This window comes from Recurvomyces mirabilis (genome assembly GCF_035927965.1).
Source record: "Recurvomyces mirabilis strain CCFEE 5264 chromosome Unknown scaffold_49, whole genome shotgun sequence".
Classification (NCBI taxonomy): Eukaryota; Fungi; Ascomycota; class Dothideomycetes; order Mycosphaerellales; family Teratosphaeriaceae; genus Recurvomyces; species Recurvomyces mirabilis.
The window spans coordinates 13,046-24,825 of record NW_027041983.1 but is presented as its reverse complement, the minus strand read 5'-3'; the positions used below and the strand labels follow the sequence as shown (position 1 = coordinate 24,825).

General features: G+C 53.5%; 4 protein-coding genes across 4 annotated transcripts; all 4 read right to left on the bottom strand.

Annotated features, from left to right (window-relative positions):
• Positions 1-1,099: 1,099 nt before the first annotated feature.
• SEC24 (COPII subunit) lies at positions 1,100-4,077 on the bottom strand (the record flags this gene model as incomplete). The annotated part of the gene is made up of 3 exons (XM_064843415.1): positions 1,100-1,681; positions 1,744-3,393; positions 3,439-4,077. The coding sequence occupies 3 exons, from the start codon at positions 4,075-4,077 to the stop codon at positions 1,100-1,102; spliced, it is 2,871 nt and encodes a 956-aa protein (XP_064688999.1).
• Positions 4,078-4,520: 443 nt separating this feature from the next.
• LTS14_010738 (uncharacterized protein) lies at positions 4,521-6,226 on the bottom strand (the record flags this gene model as incomplete). Its single annotated transcript, XM_064843414.1, has 2 exons — positions 4,521-4,861; positions 4,918-6,226. 2 exons carry the CDS (start codon positions 6,224-6,226, stop codon positions 4,521-4,523), a joined length of 1,650 nt encoding a protein of 549 aa, XP_064688998.1.
• A 457-nt stretch (positions 6,227-6,683) lies between these two features.
• TPO5_2 (polyamine transporter tpo5) lies at positions 6,684-8,443 on the bottom strand (the record flags this gene model as incomplete). The annotated part of the gene is made up of 3 exons (XM_064843413.1): positions 6,684-7,489; positions 7,544-8,228; positions 8,279-8,443. 3 exons carry the CDS (start codon positions 8,441-8,443, stop codon positions 6,684-6,686), a joined length of 1,656 nt encoding a protein of 551 aa, XP_064688997.1.
• Positions 8,444-9,738: 1,295 nt separating this feature from the next.
• DAL1 (Allantoinase) lies at positions 9,739-11,511 on the bottom strand (the record flags this gene model as incomplete). The annotated part of the gene is made up of 2 exons (XM_064843412.1): positions 9,739-11,322; positions 11,485-11,511. 2 exons carry the CDS (start codon positions 11,509-11,511, stop codon positions 9,739-9,741), a joined length of 1,611 nt encoding a protein of 536 aa, XP_064688996.1.
• Positions 11,512-11,780: the final 269 nt, after the last annotated feature.

Here is an 11,780-nt window from a genome sequence, read left to right as displayed (position 1 = left end):
ACCATGTGTCTCGTCACCAAGCCCCCAAAAGAGAAGAGATCGACAGTGATTCGAGAGGACCCATACTACGCTCCTCGACCCGTCTCCAACTACCACGGTGGTCCGGCGCCACGAGCATCGACTTCGTCGTACAGACGTGTTGAGAGGGTGTCGAGAGGCTCGGGCGATTACAGGAGGACGGAATACAGGAGTTCGGCTCCAAGAGTTGGTCATGGTGAGGTTTATCAGAGGACGAGTAGGACATATGTTAGATGATGAGCTATGAGAGATGTGAGGGTATTTACGGACATTCGTCGTTTCTACGTGGCGCGAGACACTGGTATCGTGTTGGCTTGTTTTTGGAAGGGATATGTGCTTAGGGTTAGGCTTTGGGTAAGGTAGTGGGGAGCTGGAATGGTGAATATCAGGGTATGGACGAGCCACGATGACAATGTACGGGCCTCACACACTTTACGACGGTCTACTTAACGCTCTATCGTCCTTTTTGTAACACATTTGCCGTTCTCTCCTGCTATCTTACTGATTAATATGATTTCACGAATATGATCTCACGTTACCTCTGGCTTCCTTGGGCTGGCCCAGCTTGATTTGGACGACGACTGACTCATTGGAACCGGCTTCCTGTGCCAGGCCAGTATGATGGAACTCCGCCGACTTGTCATGACTCTGCAATGAGATCAGCTTTCCAGAAGTTCGGCAAGGCCTCGTCGTGTCCAGCATTGTAAAGACAGGGCCGAACATTCACTAGACATGCTATGGCACAGGCTGACCAGCGGAGCATGATGCGATTGCTTGGCGGCAAAAGTTGATGATGCCAGCAGCCGTAGTGGTGTGAGTATGCAGTGGGCTCCGTAGCTTCGAGCTTCTAATTGCAGCTCATGTAGACAATCGCAGGTAACCCATCCTAATACTATCGAACCGCAATTTCTGAAGCTGTGCAGAGGTCCTTGCTGCGATCCCGACGAGGTGGACCTCCACCTGATACAGATTGATGAGTGGACTGGATGAGACCTGCGCTTACCGCAATGCATAATCAACTCTACGTCTACTTTAGGACGCCCATACGCTCCACCTCACATGGCTGACGGTGAAGCATCTCTCAACTCAGCACCTTCTCCCTAAGGGTTCCCAAAAACTGGCCCCCACTGACACCTCCATCCGCCCGATCCTCCACCAGCAACGTCTGCGCCCACAACCTCAGACTCGGCTCCCCATCCTCCCTAACCAAGTACAGCGGCGGACGGACAATCGACCCACACCCCTTACCTTTATGATCCGCACTCTTCTCCACCACCGCTCTGACCCGCTCATTCATCTCCGACTCAATAATCGGCAAGGACGTCTTGCCCTGCTTGAGAGCATTCTTGTCTTCGGTGCCGAAGACATCGGCGATGAGTTGGGGTACGGCGTCGCGACCGAGCCAAAGGAATTGCGTTTGGCCGTCGTCTAGGAGATACAAGCCATAGGGAACGATATTTTGGCTGACGAGATTGAGAGCTGGCGGCATAACGATGGCGCCGGTGTCGGCGTGGGGGAGGCCAGCATCGTCGGGCATGTCGTGTAGGCTGTAGAGGCGAGGGTAGATGTATTGCATTAATAGCGGGAGTGGAAGGGTCGAGAGGAGGCAGAGCGCGGCTGAGCGGAGATCTGTTGGGATTTGGGCGGATTTTCGTAGACCGAGCTGCAGGACATAGTTAGCCACGGACACATAGCGCGAGTTCGAATGGTGACAATCAGACTTACGTTCTTCATCAGACCCAAGAACAACATCGGCAACCCTCTCAGATTGGCAGGGAACTGCAGCCCCCCACCGCCCATATTGCCACCACCAAGCTCCTTCTTGTACGTCTGCATGAGCTCCACCACCTTGGCCTGCACAGCGTCACGAGCAGCATCCAGTCCACTGCTCAAGGCACGCTCGACAGCCTTGTGTGCGAAGTATGCAGTGATAGCTTGCTGATCCGCACTGGCATACACTTCTGCGATATTCTGCGTAGTCGGGATTGACAGAGTCAAGACACGAATCCTGCGTTCACCATTGCATGTCGTGTGTAGGACACCAACTTGCAAGCATGCAAAGGCCTTGGTGATAGATTCATCGATGGCGATTTCGACCACATATGCCTGATCACGAGGCATAGCCGGGAAAGCGCAAAGATCGGAGCTGCGGTTGAAGAAGTTTCCATAGAAAGCTGAAGGTCGAAGGCCAGTCGTAGTACGCACCCGCAAGACAGCCTCCAGACCGATTTCCGAGCTGAGGTAGTCACTGAACTCTGTCGCAAACTTGACAGCATCCTCCGTCCTGGCCGCGTTCCAGGCGGGGTAGAAGTAGGTCTGACCACCAGTGTATCGTGGCAAATTGCTCAAGCTGGCCACGTCTTGGTACTGGGCACTAAACAGGAACATGTCGATGCTGACCTGCGTCTTGCTGCACTCGACCGCAAACGACTTGTAGAAAGCGTTTGCCGTCTGCAGCAGACTGCTCTCCTTCGACGTGCCAAGAAGCTTCTTGTCCTCTCGTGGTTCAAGCTTGCCGTATCCAGTGTTCGGCAAACTCGCTGAAAGAACAGTGATCTTGCCTCCAACATGCGATATGAGCTTGTGGCCAGCACGAAGAGCAGATCCCATGGCTGAAGAAGGGTTCGTGGTGTTGGCGAACATGCCTTGTAGCTTGCCCAAGAACGTCTCGATATTGGCTCGGCACTCGGTCAGGTTGACTAGCAGATCCTCTGGCGTAGGCAGGAATGGCTCGTCTAGGTCCGAGATGACAAGCATTCTGGCTTCGTTGCCACTTTCGGTGTTGTCGTGCGGGATCTGAAAGTAATGTAGACTACTGTCCACAGCCATGAATCCAAGTCGTGTCCGTCGATCAGTGTTGGGTATCCTGTCCAAGCTCTCCAGTATGCATCTCGCTGCAGTCGCAAGAAGACCAGAAGTGACACCAGCATAGCTCACATCGAACAGGAAAAGGTAGATGAGTGGTTGAGGTGCTCGAACCATGTATTCTTGAGGTGCCACAAACTCGCTCACGGCATAGTTGAGCTCCGGTCGCTGCCATCGGTCCACGGTCTGTTGCTTGACGCTGTCCCAGTCGAAGCTTTGCGGCACATCGTTGGTCAAGTTACACATGTTGCATCGCCATCTGTGGCTGTGGTCTAGGAAGCTCGCAAAAGGGTTGATATACGTTCTGCATCTCCGGCATCGAGCGATAACTTGGTCGTATTGCACTGGGACATCGTCCTCGGCATCATGGAGTGTGGCATATGGCTGAATGATCAGGGCGAATGGCAATTTGCTTTTCTTTAATAATGACGAAGTCGTAGGCATGGCATTAAGTGTCGAACGGACATATTTCGGACCGCAATTGGCGTGAGGTGAGGGTGTTACAGATGACTATTCAATGTTAGTCAAGTTCCGAAACAGTCCGAACATACTCACATTTGGAGGAAGAATGATAGGAGGCGGTGGCTGATCCAAATCGCTGACATGAAAAGGCTGTCCATTCTGGCTGACATCCACAGGCATGAGAGGGTTCAATCTCACTGCCGATTGTGGCTGTGCTGGCTGTGGTTGAGGAGTGGCGCCGCCACCCATGCCCATCTGTGCGAATCCTTGGGTCACGCCCGCCACACCTTGTTGGAGCATGTTTGCAGCACCTTGTGCTGAGAAGGCCGGCTGTTGTGGCTCATACCCCCCTTGCTGTTGCGGGGCACCGTACTGAGGCTGAGCACCATACCCTGGCTGAGCTGGCTGCTGCTGCTGTGCGTTGGGATCGCCATATGCAGGTTGTTGTGGCATACCATACGATGGCTGGGCAGGCTGTTGCTGAGCTGGGTAGCCATACCCAGCGGCGGCAGGAGCAGGAAAGCCTGGGTATTGTCCACCTGCCGCTTGCTGCCCACCCAACTGAGCATTGCCGCCAGCACCGAATTCATAGGCCTGGCCAGCATATGCACGCTTCTTCTTGGCTCCTGCTGGCGCTCCAGCTGCTTGTTGCGCCTGCTGTTGCTCATATGACCCGTCCTGCCCATGTCCATCCTCTGCATTTGGCGCACCGTCTTGATATGGAGCAGCCATGACTGTGAATGTGTCCGTTATGGCCTTGAGAGCTTCGTAGTCGTATTGCAAGCCCCACTATGCACAATGGCCGGAAGGTGGGAGGATGGTGAAGGTAAAATTGTTCAATTGTCGCCGCCCGCCATGCGATTTACAAGTCCAGGTAGGGTGCCAAACGCTATTTTGTGCTGCTGTCGGCTAGTCGTCAAGCAACGTATACGTTTGCGCTGTAGTATACTGGGTCGTATGGTTTGGCTCACTCCAAATACTGTTCATGTGTACAGCTAGCTCCAAGACTCCAAGGGTCCGAATGTGATAGCCAATCACAAACAACAATGGCTTGGCAACAACGAAATGACACGTGAGAGCGGCGACGGCAAGGCCATCAAGAGCGTTGTGGATATGTATAATCATGTCAATACTACGCAGAGACATGGCTCCCGTTGTACACATATAAATGGCTATCAGTCCCTCTTATGGCCGACCTTGCCGATCCTCCTCAAACCCCACGCAGACAACATCACGGTCGCAACCACACTGGCAAAGCCGAACCAGAATGTAGCTCTATATCCCTCCATCAGAGCATCTGGAGAGTCCTTGAGGACATAGTCGGAGTTAGTCGTGACGCTCGAGGCAATCACCGCCACCAAAGCCAAACCCACGGCTTTGCCAACCTGAGATATGGTGTTGAAGACGCCACCGGCAAGTGCTTGTGTCTTGGCCGGAAAGACTGACGTGATGAGCAGGTTCGATATAGTAAATAGACTGTCGGCGCCGACGGGGTTGAAGACATTGGCGAGGAAGGCTGTTGTTCACGGTTGTCAGCCTGAGAACTAAAGTGACCATGCCCATCGTACTTACCACTCGCCCAATAGTTGCTATGTGGCTTGGAAAAAGCCATCGCTAACGGGGCCACGATGCTCAATATGCATCCACCAAGCGCGAGATAGTTCGCTTTCACGCGATGTACAAGTAAGCCCATTGCGATGTTACTGAGTGCTCCCGAGACAGGCGCCGGAATAAAGCGTATGGAGCTTTGAATAGCGCTCAAGCCCTGTACTCGCTGAAAGTAGAAGGTCAACATAGTCTCGAGTGCGTTGAATGATCCCCACGTCAAGAAGACAGCCAAACAGATCGTAGTGAAGATCTTGTTTCGCCAGAGACTATTCGGAATGATAGCCGGTTTGCCCAGTCGTTCTTGCCGCCCAACCCAGAGTACAAAGACAGGTACTAGAACGATAGCCGTAATGAGCAATGCCAGCGTAGCCGGCTGTCGGATGTCCGCCGTACTCCCAGTAATTGCCGCAAAAGCATAACTCAACATAGCCAAACTCGAACTCGCAATCACCGCCCCAACCCAGTCAATCTCCGTCTTCAACCTCCCCAACTTCTCTCTCCAGCCCGAGCTTGCTGGCCCGCCTTCCTCCCCACCACCACCACGCTCATCAATCTCCTTCGGCAAACCCCACAGGGCAATAGCGAAGACGACCGCGTCCAAAATAGCCGCAAGGTAGAAACCCCACCGCCACCCTATAGTATCGGTGAGGATACCACCCAGTGCAAGTCCGACACTAAACCCTACCGGCTGTCCACCACCCATAGAAGCGAAAGCCATATCCCGGCGTTTGCCGACGAATGACCCGGTGATAATGCTCACGGCGCTGGGGAGGCAGAGACTCACTGCGATACCGCTTAAGCCACGGAAGATGATGAGTTGGGTAGCAGTTTTACTCAGACCACAGCCAAGGATTGTGCCGGCTTGGAGGACGGTGCCAACGAGGTACATGAAGCGTGATCCCAGTGCATCGGCGATAGTGCCGGAGAGGAGAAGCGTGCAGCCGGTTGTGAGAGCTTGCATACTGGTGGGCCACAGTTGCAGAGAGTCGGGGATGCTGAGCTCGCGTGCCATGGTTGGAAGAGCGACGGTAGTGAGGCCATTGAGCAGGGTAGAGATGGCTGTGACGAGCGTGACGCTGGTAATGATAACAGCGGTCTCACTGTTCGAAGTCACAGTAATCGTGCGCTCTAGAGGATGTAGAGTGGCCTCATCGTCTCTTATAGGATCCTGTAAGCTTGAGCGAACGGTCGAAGGACGTCTTGTGCTGAATGATTTTGCGACAGGAAGCGGTTGCGAGAGTGTAGAAAGCTCGGTAGCAATTTGAGCCGTCATGGGGATTGACTATCATGTACACTGTACAATCTAGCTCTATACATCTACGTGCGATTGTGCGATATTTATGTAAAGGTTCAAAGTGTATCGATCTGGTTGATTGCCAATGCTCTAGCACCATACTACGACCAAGCCGGATATTTTCCGCTAAATCGCCGAGATAGCGCCTCGTCACGAGCACCACAGTGGCGCTTGGGATGCTTGGTTGTATCGAGCATCTTGCCGTCGTCATCTAACGTCCGTAACACACGGCAGCTCGCGCAAGCAGGCGATATCAAGCGCCGTTCCCGAGTCCTCAGGGTGAGCAAAATGAGCCGTTCCGCATACCTGTACTGGCAACGCAAGCATTATTGCTGGAAGAGTGTGTCGGTGTGGTAAAGTCGCGAGGCCGTCCGCGCGGTGGTTCGTGGCATGATCGTAGATTTGTGATCTTCGAGATGATCCATAAAAGAGTTGTTCAAGCATACTCATCAGGTTCGGATTCACCAACAATGTGCATAAGATCCTGTGTCCTCGGACCAGTATATTTGTGTCTGGCTCCAGCCCACCACCATCCGAGCGAAAACAGTCCCACGAAGGCTGCGACAACAATCGCGTAGTTCATGTTCGTCGCTGTGACAGGCTTCGCGGTTGGGAAGAACAACACCACGCTGATGAATAGCACCCAGCTGATCGCAAGGTAGTTCAAAGGCTTGCTCCATTTACCGAGCGTGAAAGGACCTTCAATGAACTGTACTTTGTCCGCGTAGACCTGGTGCGCAAACAGAACGGCAATGTAGCTCAGATCGAGGCATGGCGCACAAAGGTTGAAGATGGCTGTGATAGTCTCCGTTGAGCCGATACCGATCAGGTTCAGACAGCAGCAGAAGAACACCACGAGCCAAACGGCATTTACAGGAGTGCCCGTGGTAGTATTGACCTTGCTCCAGAAACGAGAGAATGGCAAGGCTTCATCGCGGGCAAAAGCATATGTCATTCGAGCGTTAGCCAGAAGTGCGGATGCTCCAGTGAAGAACTGTACGAGGATAACAAAGAATAACATGGCGGTGCCTCCTGCTCTACCGCCAGCATTGAGGAAGATCTGGGCGACAGGGAGACCAGTCGGTGAGTGTACAATGTCGTCCATGTACGTCGGTGTCAGACAGAACGTGAAAGTGATGTTGAGCAACCATCCGAGTACTCCAGACACGAGAACGGCTAGACGGATCGCCAAAGGACCACGTACGGCTGCATCATGTGTCTCTTCAGACATATGCGTGGTGCCTGTTACACGTTAGCCACATCGCCTCTGCTGTGTTTGAGTACACGACAGCTCACCGTCATAGTCAGTCATGACCCATGCCACGTTCAGGAAACCAAGCAAGAATGAGAAGCCACGGCTGCCCCAACCCGAATAGTCCTCGATATCAGTGAAGACGAACTTGGCACTTCGCTTGTCGGGTGTGAGGACAAGCAGTGCGATGCAGATGGCGATAGTGGCCAAGATGTTGATTGGCGCAAACCACAGCACGATCCGATGCAGCGCTCGTGTCGTCAGCGAGCATATGGCGCCAAAGATGAACAGCACCAGGATGGCCACCAGGACTGTCTGAGCTGCTGTCGGTGAGTAGGCATACGTGCCATCCTCAAGCCCAGAGTTCATACTCGCACCGGCCAAAATCATTTGTCCGATGGTGTACGCCAGTGATGCAACGCCAGTAGCCTGACCCAAGAAGTTGCACCAGCCGATGATCCATGCCCATATCGCCACATGCTTCTCAGGTACTACGTGCTTTGTCACGAAGTACATGCCTCCTGCTGTAGGATATGCAGAGACCAGCTCCGCGACACAGCTGGCGATCACCATCGCCATGATTGAGCCCACAAACCACGCCCATACTGCAGTAGCTGGACCACCGACACTGATAGGTACTCCATAAGTCGCTGGTTGGGACCCGAGAACGCCAAGGATGGAGATGGCATAGGAAACTGTCGACCATTTGGTGAACTCTCTTCGTAATTCCTGCTGGTGCGTCAGATGTTGTAGTAAGTAGTGGTAGAGATCGAACACACCTGCTTGTATCCTATCCGAGCCAACAACCTCTCGTCATCATCCTCAATGGAAGCCATTGGCGGTCGTCCAACAAACGACTGCGGCTTCTTTCCGTCTGTCGCTGCAGCTGCCGTGGTGGTAGAGTCGTGCTTCTCAGCCCGGTTATACGGAGGTGCTACATCCATAGCTGCGGTTAGACACTTCTCTCTAGGAAGGACGTTCACAAAAACAAATGTGTGCTTTGGCGCGTTAGGCGCAACGGCGGGCGAGACCAAGAGACATGATAGATGGGGAGCGGTGAGCCATGGGTGCGATCACACCCAAGCATCCTTTCACGCGTGTATTTTGCCGCCGTAGCGAGTCAAGATCTGATTCGTCAGACATGTCAGGAACGCAGAGGATGTCAGGAAGGCCGGTACACGTGCGTGAGTTTCCTCAGGAAGGAAGTTGTCGGTGATAGTGAGATTCACGGCAGGTTTGCATGGCACGCAGGATTGCAAGGAGGGTGCCGGTATCGCGGGATCGTAGGGTCGGTTGGAAACATGGGGAGGACTTACCGTACGGCCGTGATTGACGGGTCTTGTCACGCCCTTCTCGGCATGGCCTGATGCGTTCCGGGACTGGTGCTTGAGATATTGCCATTGCATATTGAGCTCTATTGGGGCCGGGATGTGCTGTTGCACAGCGCTGTATTGAGTTGCCACGCACTCCAGAGATTGTTGTGCTGGCGAGCGGCGGTTCTTTACGAAGGTTCGTAGATGGGAAGGCGGTAGCACAAACTCCGAATTGTCCCGGCTTTCAGGTGCCGGGGGGGGGGGTCGTGCAGCAAGGTGAGGTCAGGGTAAAGTCTGCTGTGTCGTGGAAATTGAAGGTGTTGGTGGATCGACGTCTAGGGTTGCGACTCGCTAGGGTGGAACACCTCTTCGGTTACCAGATGCGAAGGCACGCTAGAACAGTTTTTGGAAGGAAGACGGAACGTCACACATCTGCAACCAGTTGTTTTACTTCCAATATGAGTCGCAATGGTGTAGGGTAGTGAATATTCTATGATCGTAGACTGCCAATCTTGAGCATAGAGTGCTTCCGCAAGATCAGGATGGGACGAGGTGAGCACAGAGGTCGCGCCGCCCGGCACGCCATCGTAGCGGTGTGTGTCTTGACACGTCGTCCTGCTTTCGAGCAAATCCTTCTGATAAGTATGCTTTGAGCAGCGTGGCCCACGGACACGAAACTACTGGTCGATGAAATTGTATGCAATGCTCAAGATAAGCTTGCAGATGCAAACTGCTGCAAGGCTCTGCGCCTGTTGTTACACGGCAGTCGAGACGTCGTCGGCAGCCGCACCGATGATACGGGCCGAGCAATGAAGCCGAAGTGATTCTCACTTTCTCACGTGGCTTTTAGCCTCAAAGATATGGTTTGGAAATACCTCGAGACCTGGACAATAATGTCGCGAGATCTTCTTCTTTGTGCAATACATCTACGCCTTTACCCGAGGCTCGAGCAATAAGTGACCGCTGGGTCCACCCTTCTCGACGAACCCGCCAACTCTGGAATGTACTCTTCGTCCTCGCAACCATGTCTCTCGCACAACACCTCGCAGTGTCTTGCCTTGATACGGCGAGCACTTGTTCCTGAACAGCATCGTACTGCTCTGAACCTCAAATGCAGCCTCGTCGTCAAAGATCGCTATGTCACCATCCATGCCTACCTTCAAAGCTCCTTTCTTGTCCTCCAGACCTACTTGCCTAGCGGTATTGACACAGCACCATCGGGAGATATTGAGCAGAGTCTCATCAACATCCAAGGATCGTCGCATGGACTCGGTCCAGAGGATACTGATCCCAAGGCCTACGGAGGAGATACCACCCCATGCGCCAAAGAAGTCACCCTTCCCAGCTCTCGGCGCGCAGCTTGCTTTCGGCGACTCTTGTGCACCTGGGACATGAGCTGGCAGAAGCTTGAGATTTGGCGTGCATGGAGAATGATCCGAGACTACAGTCTTGATCACGCTATCCTTCACATCCAGCATCTCATCCCACAACCCATCCTGGTTAGCCTGGTCTCGGATGGGCGGGCAGCACTTATGCCGTGTATCGCCCTCCTTGATCTGCTCGGCCGCCAAGCTCAAGTAGTGGAAGCACGTCTCTGCAGTGATCTTCACACCTAGTTCTCTGGCTGCCCGCAGCATTGGTATGGCTTCGATGGCAGACAAGTGTACAATGTGCAGCGGTAGCCTCGGAGCGAGGTGTGCTAGACTCAGAATCTGTAGTATGGCGTATGTCTCGAACGAGGCAGGTCGAGAGTCCAGAAAGGTCTGATATCTATCCAATGGACCAGTTGGCTCGAGTGGTGGTAGTGACCACTGCACGTCGTCTCCCACCGATGCAGATATAGGCGGTATCATCTCAGCGTGGAACATGACGGTCGTAGGCTCGTCGGCAAGAACTAAGAATGCCTTCGCAACATCTATCGAGGACACAGCCGGGAACTCCTCGACCCCACTATCGATCAGAAAGCCCTTGAACCCTCTCACACCTTCCTTGACCAGTGGCTTCAGCTCTTCTGTGTTGCCCGGTATGATCCCGCCATAAAATCCAACATCCACCCAGCACTTCCCTTGCGCGGCTGCGATCTTCTCTTTCAGTCCGGCAACGGTCGTTGTTGGTGGGATAGCATTCAATGGCATATCGACCACCGTTGTGACTCCACCAAAGGCCGCTGCCCTCGTGCCGGTCCAGAAACCTTCCCACTCTGTCCTGCCCGGCTCGTTGAGGTGGACATGTGCATCGACAAGACCTGGTAATAAGACGTGTGGGCTGTAATCGTTGTATGGTGTACCAGGCGGGAAGGACGATTCCGGCAGGACGGAATGGAAGATTGAGGTGATCTTGCCTGTTATGGTTGAAACGACAATTGTTGCAGCCGTGAGTCTGTCCTCAACAACTGCTCGTGAAGAAGATAGAACAGTGATGTCGGAGGCATTGGCCTCGATCTTGGGACTGCCATTGACGGGATGTGGTGTATCTGTTCCTGTTGCGAAGGGCGCCATAGTGTCTAGAGTCTAGATGGGATCAATGTGGTGGATGTCGAAAGCCACAGCATGAGCTGCAGGCAACCGAGTGAGTGATGCTCGTATTCAGCCTAGAGAATGCTCGGGGTTCGTTTACATGTGAAGATAAAAGATTGGAGAGACGATAAGCAAGCTACATACCAGGCCACATACCAGTGTCGTAGACAATAATGCGTTCATGGCACAAGGAACTGGTCGCTCGTCTCTGCCCAAGAGCCATCGGAGGAGCCCGCCTGCACCACACTCGTGTAGCTACCGACTCGCATTGTATGGACGGCAGAAGGTGTATTTGTAGGCGATTACTCGATAGCAACTCCATGCAGGCTTATCAGTGGTCGGAAGAGGCACGTTTGTTGAGTTGACTTTGGGCGATAAGCTCGCGGGAAGGCGGTTGAGATTCCCGTCGGCCGAGTTCGGACTAGGAAGGCGAGTTGGTGAAGACATTTGAT